This window comes from Penicillium atrosanguineum (genome assembly GCF_028827265.1).
Source record: "Penicillium atrosanguineum strain IBT 20685 chromosome Unknown utg000008l_segment0_segment0, whole genome shotgun sequence".
Classification (NCBI taxonomy): domain Eukaryota; kingdom Fungi; phylum Ascomycota; class Eurotiomycetes; order Eurotiales; family Aspergillaceae; genus Penicillium; species Penicillium atrosanguineum.
The window spans coordinates 652,716-670,315 of record NW_026623140.1 but is presented as its reverse complement, the minus strand read 5'-3'; the positions used below and the strand labels follow the sequence as shown (position 1 = coordinate 670,315).

The window sequence follows — 17,600 nt, the reverse complement described above, 5'->3', positions numbered from 1 at the left end:
CTACACACGATTCGTATCTGCCTATAAGCAAGAAATCAAACTATAATGTGTCGTGGACATTCGTTATTAGAACGCTGTCAACAGGAACTGAATGCCTGCTACAACGGCGAGCAGAGTTGAAATGCCGGAGACGGACACTCCGTGTACGGCGGCGGATTTGGTCCCACAGCACTTCCAGTTGTAGGTGACGTTGTTCATCTCGGCAGCGACTTCGAACACTGATCCGTTCTTGGGGCTGCCGTAGTTGTAGTAATCGACTAGGAGGAAGTTGGGCGGGCGGTTCCATTTGGCTGGTGTGTGTTAGTGGTGGTATGGGAGGGGGAGTGAGGGGTTGGATAATCTTACCTGTGCAGTTGCGCGCCATCTTGCCCAGACTGCCGGTACCATTGACACCGTTGGTCTGGTTCAGCAAGGCGGTGTTGGGAATGAGGAGACTGATGGAGCCGAAACTGAGATCCAAGTTCAGGTTGTGGTTGGCCATGTACATGCGAGTCTCGGCACCCTGGCGCGCCAGACCCGGGGGCCGCTGCACGGTGCAAGGGAAGTTGTCGTTGGTCGGAGAGAAAGGAGTCTCCCAGATCTGGGAGAACTCGTCCATCAGCCATGGGATGGCGGTCTGGTTGGCTTGGTAGTCCATGAAGAAGACGATACGCTTCTGCGTCAGGATCATCTCTGACAAGGTAGGCCAGTCATCCAAGGCCATGGGGATCTTCGTCGGGGTGTATACATAGTCCATGAGACCGGAGTTTTTGATGGGCTCGGTGAAATTCTGAGGGCTGACGTAGTCGTAATTGCCCATCAGAATGGTGACCACGTCGTAGGGGTTCTTGCGCATCCAGACAGCGACAGTCTCGAGATAGGTCTGCAGGAGGCCCATGTTGAGAATATCGCAAGAGGTGTGGCAGAGCAGCATGGTACCATTCTGGTAGTGAACTTGGAATTGCACTTGGAAATGTTAGTTTGAGATGCGTCAAAAGGGTTGAGCATGTTGACTTACACATGCGAACACCGTCGTTCAGCTGAGCGGTCACGTCAAACATCTGGTTGGAGGCGGCATTGCCTGCACGGTCGAAGGGACTGTTGTGTGCAGCGACATTGGTGATGTTGGAGTAGTTACGCCCGCAGAGCTCGACGTAGCCATTGCAAGGCCGGGTGTTGATGACGGGGGTCTTGGTGGCCGTGGAAGTGGTCGTGGCCGTGGCATTCATGCTGTTGTTGCCTAGCGTTGTGGTACCACCCCCACCCACTAGGACCGTCACGGAGTTGGAGGTTGTTCTGACCACCGTCTGGTTCCCGGTTGTGGTGGCGTTCGCGGCGATGGAAGTAGTAACGGCCTCCAAAGAAGTATCGCCATTGCCGAGGGTGATAGTGCTGCTATACGTCTCGTAGGTGCCTGAGGGCAGAGCTACGCTACCTGTGATCGTGGAGGCATCGGATATATCGTAAGAGGTGGAGGAACGGCTAGTGGAGGTATCCGAGGAGGTATCCGAGGTGGTGGTGGTGGTGGTATCCTGAGCCAACGCCAGACCGATCAGGGTGACGAGGGATAGCCACCTCATGATGATGGTGAAGGTGAAGGTAAAGGTGAAGGTAAAGGTGAAGGTAAAGGTGAAGGTGAAGGTGTATGTGTATGGTGTATGTACATGAATGTACAGGGGGGGGGAAGCGTGGAGAGAGAGAGATGTTTTTTTGCGGATACCTGGAACCACCAAGATCTGCCAAGCATAGGGTCTTTTTCCAGGAGCTGGTGGAGTCCTCAAAGCCCAAAAGACGCCGGTGACGCAGGCCGCCACTGTTGCCGTGCCGATGCTCCAATAATAGGATGGCCCTCTAGGCTCCACCCAAGGGTGGTCTCGGCCTGGTGTCTGAGACCTGATTGTGTCCTTGGTCTAGCCTGCCCTCCCCTATTTTGGATTCAGTGCCCTGGTGACTCCAGGTCTGACGTGGCCGTCCATTCGCGTCCGGCTTTTACCCATACTCTGGAGAAGCAATGAGCAATGAGCAATGAGCAATGAGCAATGAACAATGATGCAAAGATGCAAAGATGCAAAGATTAATTAATTAATCAAATCATTATCCGGACGATCACCTAGCGCTAAAAAAGAGCTAGCGGCAGCCACCGACGATCGCACAGGAGCTTTGGGGGACCAGGGATTTCACCAGATCTGATTGTCCTGGTTCCTTTATAACTTACATGGACGCCTAAACGTCATCTCTTCTTCCCCTCCTCCTCCATTCCCCTCCAGTATGGTAGACGGGGACGCTCAGCTTAATGGCAATCGCCGAAAGCTCCCATTCTTCAATCGCGCCAGGCCCGACCGGCCTGTCACTGCCCGTCGCGCAAGCACCGTCCACACCCACCGAATCATTCGCGCCCTACTCTATCTCATTGCCTGGATCTTCATTCTGCTGGTCGTGATCGGAAACGTCGCGAATAAGCCCGTCCTGCGAAACACCTACTTCCTCTATCTCGACCTGTCCAACATCATCCCCTTATCTGTGCCCAATGCCGTCCTGATCAACTCCATCGCGCGATCTATCGGCCTGCATGATTTCTACCAGGTCGGTCTGTGGAACTTCTGCGAGGGCTACGATGACGAGGGAATCACCAAATGCTCCAAGCCGGAGACCCTGTACGCCTTTAACCCGGTCAAGATCATCGTGAGCGAGTTGCTGTCCGGTGCCAGTAGTACGTCCCCCAATGCCAACCCCCAATCGCAAAATTCTTTGCTAATCGCATTCCAGTCGCTCTGCCCTCCGACATCACCAAGCCCCTCCACCTGGCCAAGGTCGCCTCTCAGTGGATGTTCGGCCTCTTCCTGACCGCCGCCGTTCTCAATTTCATCATGATCTTCATCAGCCCCCTGGCAGTGTCCTCGCGACCTCCCCAGAGCATCAAGGCCGTCGCTGCCAACGGAGGCCAGCTCACCGGAAAGCCTCCTCACCGCCGCTGCAAATTTTTGCTGTTTCGTTCGCTGCCAATGCTGTTCATCAGCTTCTTCACCGCGCTAGTTACCATTGTGGCCTCCGCCGTAGCCACCGTCATGTGGTACATCTTCGCCAACGTCTTCGCCTCCGCCTCGGCCGATTTCAACATTAAAGCCCACGTTGGCACCCAGATGATGGTGTTCATGTGGATCGGCTCTGGATTCAGCCTGATTGCATTCATCCTCCAGTTTGGCTCCTGTTGTGCGTCCTGCTGCGGCGGACACAAGGCTCGCAAACAGCTCAAAGCCCAGGGCATCAACTATAAGGAAAAAGGGTTCTACAATAACAGTCAATCTGACACTTACACTGAGCCTGGTCCTCTGGCCGAGGACCGTGAGATGGCCGAACCACATGCGGTTACCCGTGATTAAATAGTTTTTTTCTTTATTTTTTCCTCCCGTTTTTCTTGGATTCTTGGTTCGATATTGGTTGACTCGGATGGCCGCGTCTTAGATATTTGGTTGTTTTGGATATCTACTATGATTGGATGACTTAGCCAGCGTGTGTCGCCGTTTTCTGGTGCACTTTCCCCCTACCTTAGTCTAGTATTTAGATCTGCAGATACGCATGGTTAATATAGAAAAATCACCGATATGTCGGTTTTATTCTAAATTCGTCTGTATGAACATTACAGATCCGGGTTGACTCGGTCTGTGGAACGTGTGAGCCAATGGCGAGCACCAGAGATCTCTGAGGTTGGATGACAGCGGGAGATCTAGTTAATAAAACTGAAACAAGTGCTGCGCATAATCCTGCAGCCGGACCAAAGAGATGGTCTACTGGGCTAGACAAGCGGTCACGATCTGTCTACCTGGTCATACTTGCACCGAAAAGGTTAGTTTGGGAAACGAAGGTTTAAAACTATCTCAAGTTATGCAAAGAAACCCCCAAGATAGGACTTGTAACGAATCGAGAGAATAGTGTTTGGGCCCGTTTGCAATATCTCCTGAGACCAACAATGTTAAGTCTACCATTTCCGCAACACCTTGCACCTCGTTGTCCATATGATACAACATTCTCAACTTCGCCAGCTCATACATAAGCACGGCCTAACAAAAAAGAACCGAAATCATAAACCGTCCAAGCACATAAACCCCATCCCTCGCCGAAATAAACAACATACTAGAAAAGACCAACGTCCCCAGAATCAAATGACAAGACGTCGCAACAGCCAAACCCATATTCCACTCCAAAACATTCCTATTACCCTTCCGCATCTCAACTTAAGAAAGCACAAAGTACGGATATCCCGCGCAAATGCCAATATCATATAAAACCCAACGGACCCTGAGAAAATAGTTCTCTAGGGCTAAACATGATCATTACGGGAACATGCGAATCTGAGCAGTTTAAAATGGACTGCCATGCTTCCTTTATGGTCCTAAGAATAGCGGCTAAGCTCTCAGCTGGGCATATGACCCCGGACGGATTATTTACACCATAGTTTCGATCTGCCGATGCAATACAGTATAAGAATAGTGCTGAATATTGATGTGTATTTACATTGAAGCCAAATACTACTAGTTGATTCTAGCATAGGTACGGTTTTTCGTATCCGAACTCAATCATCCACGTGGGCTGGATGCACGATGTATTACCGGATGTTTCATAGGCTTAATGGGACAACCGTCCCACTTAACATTTCCCGCTAGGAATAATCAACAATATAGGTTGCAATCATATATGTTACTTGTCACCATAGAGAGTTCTCATGCCATCTCATCATAGTCCGCTCACGCGGAAGCTCTCCCGCGGTCCTCGCATTGCAATCGATATCTTGTCCTCCGAACAACAATTTCGAATAATCTCCTGTGGCTATTTCGCTCAGGGTTTACAGAAAACGACGTGCAGAAAGATGTCTGTGAGGATGAGTCGAACAATCGGCCAATCCAATCGACTGGTCACTTGTGTGCGTTACTACAATACTTGCTCTATTTGATCATATGGCCGGAGGACGTTGGTCTCGCCTTCTACTCACATGAAACATATCACAAGACTTGATCTGATCCTTTCCGATCATCGCGAAGTAATCGAAGGCACGTAATATCGTCTCCGCCATCGGCAAACACAGGGAAACGAACCGCTTCCATTTCGAGGATGGAAAGCATAGAAAGAGAGCAACTCCACAATAGCCGACGGGAGGCGTCCAAGGTGGGTAGGAATGTGGACCTCAGGGCTGTGGACCTATGCAAAATAAAACGGGGACACGGCTTGCACGCGGGTGATAGTGCGGACTGCCAAGGCACATTCCTTACACTGTAAATGCAGATCGGAACATCATGCCTAGATCGAGATCGCTATTTCGTATAGATAGGAGATCTACACCCAGTTCATGTATTTGACAAGGGGCTACCTTGGATCGACATGGCATGTGTTAAGCCGTTGAGGGGACCATAAGAGGGAATTAGCCCTCGTCTAATAACGGGTTTCGAATATGCGTGGGGACTATTGAAAAGAATTGCAGGGGCGAGAGAGATGAGAGAGATGAAGATCGGAGGATTCAGCTATCACTGCGATAATATATGATTCGTCAAATCAGCGGGAAGAACGAGACTGTCGGGAACAAAATTCAAGAAGATTTCTATGACTAGCATTATTAACTAAGATAGGACTCATGCATCCTTATAGAAATTTTAAGATAGCCCGACAGGAACCACGGTAGAATGAGATAGGAATGTCTCATAAATTAGAGCTCTAAGCACCAGACACGACCAGTCGAGGATTCAGACCCCAAATGTTCTTAATGGTTTCTGTCCATGCGACTAGCTATCACCGTCGCAACTCATCCCTTCTATGCAGCTAGATCAATACCGCATTTGTACCCTGAGGTTTATGGATACCTAGGTCTTGATAAAGGGCATGTTAGCACCTTGACTCTGTATATAGGAGAAGTTACGGAAGAAAGGAAATTAAGACTACCCCTTCCCTGTGATGGTGTAAGGGCGAAGATATCCCAAACTGCGAGAGCACTTAGGCTCGGGCTTCAGCTCATGTTGGCGGCTGGTGCATTGCCATTCCCTGCAAACATGCTAATACTGAAAAGACCGTTGACCAGTCGAGGTTCTAGAAGGTGGATCAAAAGTGGTTGAAGCCGTTAAAAATGTTATTTATGGGAATTGTTTGGAAGTTCCCGGAAAGCCACCTTCTGATATTTACATAAAGACCCCCTAAGAACCGCCCCGAGACAATGGAAAAGGAAAGCAAAAAAAAGTATTCGCCCTGTCAAGACCCATTGCACTTTGCAACACCTGCCAGGGGCTCGCACTCAATCCCTGCACAGAGTTGATCATCAGAGAACCACCGTGGTACTGCGCCTCCGTAATGACCGCAAAGGCGGCAGAGTTTGGACGAGAAACAATTTAAAAAAACCGCACAACCGTCTAAACAGCTGTTTGACAGAAGAGATGATGATGGAGATGAATATCGGGTTGGAGAATGTTGTAGCAAGCGTGGTGAACTTATTGAACACTGTCTTTATCCACATCATGGCGTGAAATCGACCTTTTTCTTTCGAAGACTACGGTGGAATTTGATTAGCGTGATGTTTTAAAGATTGTGGTCGGGGGCAAGCCCTTGGTCACTCACGTTTCAGGTGCAAGGGTCATCAGTGGTCAAATCTATCACCGTGACTTCTTTGAGAGACATAGATCGTGAGCGGGTTGGGATGTTTGGAGCGTCGTTCATCCCGGCTGGAAGCTGAATATGCGAGCTTGCAGTAGCATCGTGGTCTTCGAGAGGACTCGGAGAAAGTCCCGGATGAATCAAAGGTAACGAAGGGTTGGAAGAGATATGAATGGGGGAAGAGGAAGAATTTGCAGGAGAAGGGTAGGAGATATTTGAACCCGAGAGGGCGAAGCCACGCGCTGGATATTCCAAATGTTTCTCTGCGGGCCTCAGGTGCCCAGATTGAGAGTCTTGAAGGCTTGACTGATTGCACGTGCTCAATAGATCGTTGTACGCCTGGCTCAATTGGGCGTATCTTCTCTCCCACTCATTCGGCGCGTTTCGATGCTCTGGCACTCCGGAAAGACAGTGTTGATAGTCCCGAATTAGTGAGTTATGCGTTTGAGCCAAACCCCAGTACTTCCCCCTCCAGTCTTCGATTTCAACCTTGAATTTTGCGGCTCTCTGTTGCTGGGTGGTACAGACTCGACGTAATGTTGCCATTTCGGTCTCTTGAACATGTATTCCCAGCCTACCAGTCTTCGGATCGATGCTGGTGTACTTGAGCAAGGCATCACGGTACCTATTTCGCTCAGCCGTGAGACAGTCGATTCTGCGCCTGGAATTTTGCAGTCGGTATTGAAGTGTCTCGCTAGAGGGCTCAGGAAGAATTCGCATCGAGTGGAGATTTGGTGCCGACGGATGATATCCAACACAGCCATATGGTGAGATGTGCTTCGGGTCTGGCCTGCAAGCCCTTGCCTCAACATCTGCAAGATACGCGATACTCTGTTGACCAAGGCCGAACTTCTGCTGGATAGCAGAGCTTGCGGAGCTTGTGGCGCATGTATTCAGGGCAACAGGCGGCAAAATCGACGCTTTGGCCGTCGACGTAATATTCAACACTTCCTCCCTGGCCGGCAAAATCTGCTGCTCTCCCCATTTTTGTTTTTTTGGTTCTTGGAAGCTGCATTCTTCTTTGTTGTGGTTGCCGCCGTTATCCTCAAAAAGCTCATCAAGTGCACGCTTGTTCGAACCATTTATTTGAAAGGGCTCCGATGAGATGCATTGTTTGTTGTTGTCTCCAAATAGCTCGTCGAGCGCACGCTTGTTCGGGTCGTCTAGTTGAGAGACCAGCTGATCGAAGTCCGTGAAGGGGTCAAAGTCCAGGTCGATGTCGATACCAATGTCAAGGGGATTTTCATCCTGGAGCCATGGATCTGGCAGTTGCGACTGAGACCCAGGGGATAGTGTAAGCCCCAGATCATCACCTGCAATGCTGTTGGGCTGGAAAGACGGCAACTCACATTGCTCCACGGCTTCGTTCATTTCCATCTCGAAGGGATTTAGTGTGGGCCCAAATCAGGGCTAAGGCTTGAATTTTGAGCGAATATCAAAACAGCATGGTATTTGAGTGGCTTCTCTAAAGCGGTTGCAAGGTTAAGACACGTAGAAATAGTCGTGGGAGGGTGAGTCAAGTAGATGTCAGATGAAGGTTGCTACTTGGACTTTTTTGTTTATTCTTGATTTTCTGCCAGACAAATGCAGCTTCATACCGCTTTCAAGCAACTTGATTGTCACCGCCTTCTTTACACGCGCTCTCCGCCTTTGCTACCATGGCAAAATTCCCGCCCTCTCGCGATGGCTGTCTCCAGGTAGCACTGCTCTGTCCTCAGAGAACGAAATAACCTCGTACGAGAGCGGCAGCCGCTCCATCAGCTCCAATACACTCGCTAGCTCGCTATCCTCACTCCCACTACAGTCCACAGCTCCAACAAGTTCCAATCAAGATGAGCGTCATCCTCTGCACTGGTAAGTGGGCCTTCATGGTCTCCCCGCATTCTTTCCCGGCCTAAGCTAATGATTGCTGGCGCACTTCACAGCGGGGTATGACCATACCATCCGGTACGTTTGGAGCAGTCCGAAGTTCACAAGTCGAGCTTTCAGAGTTGAGAGCTGACTGTTATCTGGATCTGAATCTGTGCTAACATGCTCTTTGATCAGCTTCTGGGAAGCACTGTCCGGAATTTGCTCGCGCACCATCCAGCACCCAGACTCTCAGGTCAATCGTCTTTGCATCACTCCCGATAAGCGGTTTCTTGCCGCCGGCGGTCACAACAATGTCAAGCTCTATGACATTAAATCCACCAACCCTAACCCCGTGATGACCTTCGAAGGTCACACAAGCAACATCACTGGCGTCGCATTCCACTGCGAGGGCAAGTGGATGGTTACAAGCTCTGAGGACGGTACTGTGAAGGTTTGGGATACTCGCACTGGAGCTCTGCAGCGCAACTATGTTCACCGCGCCGCCGTCAACGACGTTGTCATTCACCCAAACCAGGGTGAGTTGATTAGTGGTGATCGCGCTGGCATGGTCCGCGTCTGGGACCTTGGTGAGAGCGTCTGCACTCATCAATTGATCCCTGAGGATGATACCGCTGTGCTCAGTGTGAGCGTTGCTAGCGATGGGTCTCTTCTGTGTGCTGGAAACAAGAAGGTATGATTACTGGTAACTTGTCGAAGTTTACGACTAACCGTCACTTTGCTGCAGGGTAACGTCTATATCTGGCGCATGGTCCAGAACGAAGAGACCACCCGTATTATCCCAATCTGCACTTTCCAAGCTCACAAAGACTACCTTACCCGCGTCCTGTTGTCTCCCGATGTGAAGCACTTGGCCACCTGCTCCGCCGACCACACCGCTAAGGTGTGGAATCTTGATGCAGATTACGCTCCGGCCAAGGTTGCCATTCGTGAATTCAACGACCGACAGGCTGCGCAGGGAACCGAGGAGGCCCAAGCTGAGGCCGCACCCACCCCCGCTGAGACCACTCGTAACCAGAATCGTGACCTGCTGCGCATCTTCGATACCCCTGTTCAAGATAGAGACCTTCTTCGTATCAGTGAAGCACCCCGCGAGGACGCCCCATCTCCTCAGCAAACTTTCATTCCCTCCCCGGATGGCCCCCCCATGGACCCCAACAACGGCACCCTCTTCCTGGAGACTACCCTTGCAAACCACCAGCGCTGGGTCTGGGACTGTGCTTTCTCTGCAGATTCTGCCTACCTCGTTACCGTCTCTAGTGATCACTATGCTCGTCTGTGGGAGCTCAGTTCCGGCAACATCATTCGACAGTACTCCGGCCACCACCGTGGTGCGGTCTGCGTTGCGCTGAACGATTACTCCGAGCCTCGTTAAATATCTGTTGCATTTGTGAAAGTCTTTTTTTTTCATATTTGCTTGGGAATCTTTCATGGTTATGGCGTATTCACGGGATGGCACATAGCATGGCGCAAACCGGTTTCAATTGGATTTTCACGGCGAACATCATTTCTGATAATGATGATGCCTTGTGTGGAGTCCAACTGGGTTGATGGTATTTTTTTTCTTGCTTTTGGCCAATTTTGGCCGGTTTTGATTCGATTTGATTTGCACGGCGGTCATTGTCTCCAGTGATGGATGCCGCGAACGCATTTTAGCTGGGGGTTTTGTACTCCTTCCTTTGACCTGTTTTTGGCCTCTATTTCTGGGCTTGGATTCTTTAGGATCTTGCCTCTTTCAGATACCACTTTCATCTTATAATGCATGCCAGCCAGTACATCGATAATACTCAGTACTTTGTTGTAGAGCCCTTCCCTCAGTGCAACTTCAGCGGAGCAAGTATCCCTATTATGAGTTGTGCTCCCAGTGTTTTGTCGTGGTTTTTTTATGACTAGGTCATAGATCTGAAGCAAGTCTGCTAAACTCCTCGAGAGGGCTTCTTCGGACTTTTGAGCCTACATCTTTCTACCAGGCCACCGGGAATCTTTTTGAACGAAATGAACTTCAACCAAATGATGCACCGCTTGCTAGCCTGCTTGATGGCTGGAATACAATGCCTCCCGTAAATCGACTGTGCATATACAAGAAAAGCTCATTGACACGGCCGAATACCTGATATTCAAAAATACTAATAGACACTGCCACGCTCAATTCAAGCAAGAACAAAATAATAACCAGACCTGAAAGTCTCCAGATCTCAAGTCTCGGCATACACCGTAGACCGCATAACAAAATGATTTGAACCTCTTTTCAAAGAGTCCGAGTCTGAGTCCGAGGCCGTATGGAAACAACCCCACACCCCAACCTTCAATCTCAATCAAAATCACAATCACAGATAGAAAGGCCCTCCAGCATTTTATCGACAATATTAACAGGTTTCAAGACTACCTAAGCCATAGCAAACCACGTGACACTAACAACAACATCCAGTCCCCGCTCCTCAGCGCCGGGGTACTTGAACGTCCACATGCCATCGCGGTTGACGTCCCAGAATGCGCCAGACGCGGAGTGCATCCCGCGCTTCCCGGCGTTGCTCTGTGCGCCTTGCGCAGCGGCACTCTTGTCAATCATGCCTTGTTGCACGATTGTGCTGTTCACGGTGAAGCGGTAGGGGGCCGGCTTGGTGGAATCCTCGGGGGCAGTTGCGGTGATAAGGGCTTTCAGGACGGTGTTCTAGGGGTTTGTTAATTGATTCTTGAGTGGAGAGGAAGGGGGCTTACGATAATTGCGGAGTTCCAGGAGCTCACGGCGGTGTGTTCGTATTCTGTGACGGTCTTGAGGGCGTCGTCGCAGGCCTGGAAGTGTTAGGTTTGGTTGGCTGACAAGGAGGCGCGGTTTGGACGTACATCGTTGGTGATCTTGGTCAACTCCGGGATGGGGATGGGCTATTGGTGCGTTAGTGAGAGTTTCATGGTAAGCGCGAGCTCGTTCTTGCGTGTGCTCTGTATATCGGGGACGTACCGACACGGGAGTGGTACCCTCGACAGCCATTGTGTATGATTTGAAGGTGGTGGTTTAGCGACAGTCTGTTTGGAAGAAATAAGTGAGATTTTTGGTCTTTGAAAGCACAGATCGGACCTAGAGAGCACTCAGTGCGGCCGATTACGTCGCCGTGCCCCCAAGTCGCGTTCCCCCGCGGGGAGATCGGAGTGCGATTGTCGGATGCATGCGCGCGTGGACTCGACTTTGGTCTGGGATTTATCGAGAGTATGCTCACCGGAGTTAGTTCTGTGGGGTTGCAGGGGTTCGATGTCGTGAAATTGGGAGATCGCGGCAACTGGGGGAGCGATTGATTGTTTTGGGAGAGTGGCATCATCGCGTGGGCGCTGCCGTCGCTGGTTGGTTGCGTCTTAGCGCTGCGCTTACTAATATTGAGTCTTCGATCTACTGCGCTTGTGATCTGCAATGTCGAGTCCTAGGTCTGGTTTTATTCCAATTTTGATGCTTTTAATGACAGTGTCCGCTATTTATGATCCCGTATTTTGTGCAGTGTGGAATTGTCGCGGTTGGTCGAAATTTGGGCGTGCAGTGTGTGTAGCGAAGCCTATACTTCAATTTGTTAACACGCATAAACATGTATGCTCTTTGAGATAGAAATATCTAGGAGCGAGCTTGAACTGGGAGGAAGCGTACGGGGTGCTAATTCTGTCTTAATTTCATCATCTTTAAGTAAGCCTGGCGCTTTATATTGCCGTCATTAGGCTGTCTTCAACGGGATCTAGCTGGTGAGAACGTGTTGATGGAGCCATATCGTACTTAAGGACAAAAGTAGCAGGTGTATGAGGTGTTTACTTCTGTACAACGTAGTATGTTTAGTTTGAATAGAAGCATTTGTTTGGATTGTCTAACAACCTTCTGTTACCCATGAATGTCTCATGTAGCTCAATTCTTGACCCCTCCACCCCCACGGCGTTGAATGTGATGGATTCAATCGCTAAGCCTCCATTGTTTTAGAATAAATTTTCCGAGGCCGCCGAGAGAACATGGGCCAACCTGAGTCGGTGCATCATCTTACGCCAACTTTACGACTCTAGTGCCGTACACACTTGGCTATCAGGAGCATACGATTGTCAAGGAGTACGTAATTCTTTTATTTTTGGAGAGTTGCTTCAGACACTACTACCTTTACTAGAAGTTACATACTCTCAGCTATGCATACTCCGCAGAAACTTAAAAACAAAAAACGTCAAGTACAAGTGTTCTTTAGTTGGCTTCCTCCTTCTATGCGCCGTCTTTTCTTTCTATGCCAGTCTTTTCTGTACTCCCCAGACGCTCTCATTCCGCAATCTCAATAATCAACTTCGTACAACTCACTCCCAAGAGCAGTTTGTTCAAGCCGGCATTGATAGCCCCCAACCCTTTTCCCACGACGCTCGGCTCCGGACTCGGCCTGATGGTCCCCTTGGCCAGGTTCTCCCTCAGCCACGTCCCCATGCAGTATCGAAATTGCTCCAGCCTCTCCCCTTCGACCGTCGACGGCATCACAAATATCGTCTCCACCCCGTCTACGACCTCCGCATTCGGAGGAACCACGGGCGCCGACCCGATCTTCGCCGTCTTCGCCTTATTCCCTTCTTGGTCTTCTCCAACGAATTCCTTAAGCACAGCCAGACATGGCGCCAGCTGCCCGGTAGCAAGAAAACAATGACGGATCACTAACCCATCCTCCTTGGCCGCCGAAACGATCGCATCCACAACTTGTGAGTCTTTATAATCGAACACGCGGTCCGCACCTAGTGAATCCACATAATTCTTATTCGCCGATCCAGCCGTGGCGTACACGGCTGCGAAAGAAGAGTTGGGATCTTCTCGCAGCAGCCGGGCTGTTTGCACGCCCATGGTGCCGACGCTAGAGGAGGCACCCCAGATTAAAAGAGCTTCTCTTTTTCAGTTTTATTCTTTTGCTTCCCTCCGGGGGTATCAGTACTGATAGAATCAGCAGCGGTGGGAACAGAAGCAGTGGCTTCTCCCACTCGTGGGATCCCCATCATATCCCACGCGTTGAGGGGTACCTCGACGGCGACGGGCAAGGTTGCTGCATGGTTCCAAGATATGCCCTCGTCTGGAAGGGGCACAGCATGTTGCCAGGGAACGAGGCACCGCTCCTGAAATGGTCCGTAGTCTGGATCGCAAGACTTCCAGAAAGAGGCGGCGTAGGCGGCGACGCGGGTGATACCCGGTCGGAAGAAGGTGGCCAGATCGGTATCAATAGGGACGTTATCCCCAACTTCGAGGACTAATCCCGACATGTCGAAACCAATGACCGTGGGGTACCTGGGGATGAAAAGGCCTTGGTCACGCATGATGGCGTCTGCCGGGTTGAGGGCTACAGATTTGACAGCGATGAGGAGCTCGTCTGGTCCTGGCTTTGGGGTGGGGCGGGTTTGGAGCTCAAAAGGCTGGCCTTTGGCCGAGGAGACGGCGGCGAGATGGGTGGCCATTTGGAGGTTTCGTGCGAGTATAGAGGGTTTCGAGATAGAATGCGAACAAAGGCTGGTATTCAAGTCAAGGTTTCATGAAACGGATGCCATAGACATTAGCCTCTCTTCCTGAGATATTGAGGAACAGTCTGCTTCTTATATGCCATCAACTGACATCCCATACGCTTTAACGTAGTGATGGCGACCCTTTGTTGTTTATAGAGCTTGCAGCCAATCAGAGACCTCTGCTTCCGAAGAACAGCTAGCGTGGAAGACATGTCTCCGAAAGGAGGTTAGCGTATATGTACCTGTGACGATGTGAGACTAGCGTGTCCTTGGGGCCATTATCGCCTCCACCTGCTACGGATCTCCTCGATATTGAACTCATATCGAGCTCGGAAAATCCCTCATAGGAAATCTACGCAAAGCATTGGTCAGGTCACCAAGTATGGCGCCGACTTGTCCAAGAGAGGTTCCGGAGCGTAGAACTGCGCGGAGGTCGAGACTTGGCTGTCGAAATTGCAAGCTTAGAAAACTGAAGGTGGTTGGCGCTCAACTTCCCTAGACTGGTGCTTGGCCGAACTAATTTCCTTGTCTTCTAGTGTGACGAAGAAAAACCGGATTGCAAGAGATGTATTTCGTTCGGGGTATTGTGCAACTTCATGTCGAATATTCCCGACCTACAACCTATCGCCGCCGACACGGGGAGGCCATTGGTGGTTCGAGGAAAAGCAGAGCTTCAACCCCCTATTTCCAGTGCTATCTGGACGTCTGATGAATTCATATCTTATCAATTGAACGCAAAGTGTCAAGATTTCATCACCCGATATCTTGGACGAAGTCTCATTACTCCAGATGACCCTAATATGATACACGTTAATCGCAAGCTCCTGGGACTGGCCTTCGCCGTAAGTACTGTTACATTCAATTTGTCACCATCTGACACAATCGAAGCGGGATCATACATTATGGGCCTGAGCTCGGCTAACACATGGCTTACAGCACCCATTTTTAATGCACGCCTCTCTTGCTGTGGCACTTACATATGACCGCTATCTGAAAAGGCCACTAAGCTGTGCTCGCAGTCTAGAAGTGTGCTATCACTGGTCTCAAAGCACAGTCCTCCTCAATAGGCGGTTAAGGGAACCGATTGAAGCGAAAGACAAGGATCCAGTCTGGGGCACTGCAGCTGCTCTAGCTATCTTGACCTTCTCGTCCCCCGATGCATGCACCCCGGAAGAATCATGGCCTTTAAAGTCCTCTGACAACTTCGATCTGGACTGGTTACGTATGATCAATGGTAAAATGGCACTGTGGCACATAGTGAATCCGCTGCGATCGGACAGTCTCTTCCGCGTCATGGCGGCGACCTTTGCTGATATGTATTCTCCCTTGCCAGAGAGGGGCATAGATGGTATACCCAGGGCCTTAGCTGCTATGTGCCTCCTCAATGACTCATCCATGGCGAAGAACAATCCATATTTCTATCCCGCCCACGCAGTATCCCAGACCTTGGACCTCCCGGATAACAGGGTCACAACAGGTCAAACTCAAATCTTCACGCGCAGTATCCATGGCGCTTTCGAAGATTTGCTCCTGAATAGGGACCCTGTAGCGCTTTTGTTATTATATCTATGGTATCACAAAACAAGTCGCAGTATATGGTGGATTGAACTTAGAGCTAGAGTGGAATGTCCTTCCATTTGCTCGTACCTACGGCTATATCACAAAGGCAATGTTGCGATACAGGCCTTCCTTCCAGGGGGCACTCTTGCCAATAGATGGAATTAGTTAGGCTTTCAAAGCCTCGAATTATCTCCTCTTTCTGATTATATCAAAAGCTGCAGCAGTGCTTTTGGGGATTTGCACTAATCTTAGTGGTTGAGCGGTGTCACACTATGGAGTAGAAGAGCATCAACATGGTGTGGTAGGATTCGTACATCTGAAGAGTAGCAGGTTGGAGCAGATAAGGCTGTAACGCGGGGGTAGTGTCGGATTTGGATTCCAGGTACCAAGTCAGCGCAAACGGGCTCAGTGGGTGTATCGATTGATCTAGGTCGCGTGGCCCCGCTTGATATACGGTGACGACTAGACTCACCGGTTGTCAAACTTGTTAGTAGAGAATACTTATGGGAATTAAATACTCACTGGAGGCGTTCGAAGAGAAGAAGTAATGTGGGATTGGGGAAGATGGTAGGCCGAGATATGCCGTCTGAAATACCCTCCTCACCTTCCTTTGGCCCTCTCAGCAGACTTGAGACGCCATTGAGCGCTTCAATACTTCTATTCTTTGCTCTTTTCGAAGCTCTTTCAACAATGGAAACTGTCGTTAAGTCCCGACAGGCGTCGATGAAGTTATAAGTAATGTTCTTTTTCAGGAGCTTGATTGTAATACTCTCATTGATACCGGTATATAATTATTGTAGCCCGTACATCGCTTCGGTAGCGAAGGGTCCAATATATGCTATTATCGATCCACCCAGCGAATGCGAATTTATATAGATGTACAGAAGCTGCGGCCGCAGGACAGGCCCAATCAGCAGGGCTTCAAGCTCACCACAGTACCTTGGTATGGCCTAAAACTTGATTCGTCATAGTCGATGTTGAATACATTGCAGATGCGGCGACTTGCTCCTGAATGCAGTTGTAGTTCTTACGCCCATCCAAGCGGATCTCCCCGCCCTGCCCCCTATGGTTTCCATTTAATCCAACGCCGAGGGTACCTTTCAACAAGACCATGCCTTTACCTCCTACAACCCACGTAGCCAACCGGAAACATGACATTACATTCATATTTACTAACTTGTTCATTGATCCTTTCCAACCAGCAAGTAATGTCCTTACTATATCTAGCTGGAATACCAAGATTCATCTCCACAATTATACAAAATTCGAAAAGGTTTTCCCTCGCCAAGATTCGCAAGATTGGCAAAACTGTCTAGGCCATATTGAGCTAGGCTTTCCATCGTCTTTTGCGCTTTTGTTCGGGCTTGTGTTGATCTCCTGTGACTTTGCCTTTTCTAGTGCCTTATCTGCCAGTCTCCACGGAAATAGCCGTCGCCAAGTTCAATGCGCGTTAACGAACAGCGACTACTTAGCTCCCCTCATCTAGGGCCAGGTCGGCAGTTTGTTGCATTGCCAAGTAAATGTCTGGGTCATGGGGTGATCAGCTCAAGACACGGAACAACAATTCATATACAGAACTTAATGATACGTAAACTTACCAGCCGTTTCCCACCGAGCACTTACCAACCGTAGCATGTCTTCACATGAAACCTTTCCATTGGTGTATTGCGGATTTCCCGTCTCAAATGCCATGTAAGATAGGTTTGAAGCACAGGTATACACACAATGCAATATCAAAGGAGAGGCCCTTTCTATCATATTCTGGATCATCATCTGCGGATGATCTCGGATACGTGATACGACCCAGTCGCAGACATCCTTCGTGATCTGGAGACCTTCTTGCGTACATTCATGGACACGACGGGCCATATCAGGTACCAGGCTTTGGTTTTCTTCATCGTACATATCGCATGAGTGATGATTAGCTAGCTTAAAGAGAGCACTATGTACTGTTAGGATTACTCGATTTGAATTTCCAGCTCAAGGCTTTGTACCTGTATGCTATTGCCGTAGCAGCATTCAATTCGTTTGGTGAATCATTGTTCATAGTAGAAAGTTCTAAGAAGGAGCGAATGGTC

General features: G+C 49.7%; 7 protein-coding genes across 7 annotated transcripts; 3 read left to right on the top strand and 4 right to left on the bottom strand.

Moving 5' to 3' along the window:
* Window positions 1-66: 66 nt before the first annotated feature.
* Window positions 67-1,559, bottom strand: N7443_009746 (PI-PLC domain-containing protein; the record flags this gene model as incomplete). Its single annotated transcript, XM_056889802.1, has 3 exons — window positions 67-290; window positions 346-945; window positions 998-1,559. 3 exons carry the CDS (start codon window positions 1,557-1,559, stop codon window positions 67-69), a joined length of 1,386 nt encoding a protein of 461 aa, XP_056736293.1.
* A 688-nt stretch (window positions 1,560-2,247) lies between these two features.
* Window positions 2,248-3,359, top strand: N7443_009745 (SUR7/PalI family protein; the record flags this gene model as incomplete). The annotated part of the gene is made up of 2 exons (XM_056889801.1): window positions 2,248-2,689; window positions 2,746-3,359. The coding sequence occupies 2 exons, from the start codon at window positions 2,248-2,250 to the stop codon at window positions 3,357-3,359; spliced, it is 1,056 nt and encodes a 351-aa protein (XP_056736292.1).
* Window positions 3,360-6,576: 3,217 nt separating this feature from the next.
* N7443_009744 (uncharacterized protein) lies at window positions 6,577-7,986 on the bottom strand (the record flags this gene model as incomplete). Its single annotated transcript, XM_056889800.1, has 1 exon — window positions 6,577-7,986. The coding sequence occupies one exon, from the start codon at window positions 7,984-7,986 to the stop codon at window positions 6,577-6,579; it is 1,410 nt and encodes a 469-aa protein (XP_056736291.1).
* Window positions 7,987-8,441: 455 nt separating this feature from the next.
* N7443_009743 (WD40 repeat domain-containing protein) lies at window positions 8,442-9,853 on the top strand (the record flags this gene model as incomplete). The annotated part of the gene is made up of 4 exons (XM_056889799.1): window positions 8,442-8,463; window positions 8,535-8,556; window positions 8,656-9,151; window positions 9,206-9,853. The coding sequence occupies 4 exons, from the start codon at window positions 8,442-8,444 to the stop codon at window positions 9,851-9,853; spliced, it is 1,188 nt and encodes a 395-aa protein (XP_056736290.1).
* A 1,011-nt stretch (window positions 9,854-10,864) lies between these two features.
* N7443_009742 (dynein light chain Tctex-type family protein) lies at window positions 10,865-11,467 on the bottom strand (the record flags this gene model as incomplete). The annotated part of the gene is made up of 4 exons (XM_056889798.1): window positions 10,865-11,149; window positions 11,197-11,271; window positions 11,323-11,361; window positions 11,438-11,467. The coding sequence occupies 4 exons, from the start codon at window positions 11,465-11,467 to the stop codon at window positions 10,865-10,867; spliced, it is 429 nt and encodes a 142-aa protein (XP_056736289.1).
* A 1,284-nt stretch (window positions 11,468-12,751) lies between these two features.
* Window positions 12,752-13,917, bottom strand: N7443_009741 (zinc-binding alcohol dehydrogenase family protein; the record flags this gene model as incomplete). Its single annotated transcript, XM_056889797.1, has 2 exons — window positions 12,752-13,353; window positions 13,404-13,917. 2 exons carry the CDS (start codon window positions 13,915-13,917, stop codon window positions 12,752-12,754), a joined length of 1,116 nt encoding a protein of 371 aa, XP_056736288.1.
* A 427-nt stretch (window positions 13,918-14,344) lies between these two features.
* Window positions 14,345-15,687, top strand: N7443_009740 (Zn(II)2Cys6 transcription factor domain-containing protein; the record flags this gene model as incomplete). Its single annotated transcript, XM_056889796.1, has 3 exons — window positions 14,345-14,437; window positions 14,499-14,804; window positions 14,899-15,687. 3 exons carry the CDS (start codon window positions 14,345-14,347, stop codon window positions 15,685-15,687), a joined length of 1,188 nt encoding a protein of 395 aa, XP_056736287.1.
* Between the last annotated feature and the right edge of the window lie 1,913 nt (window positions 15,688-17,600).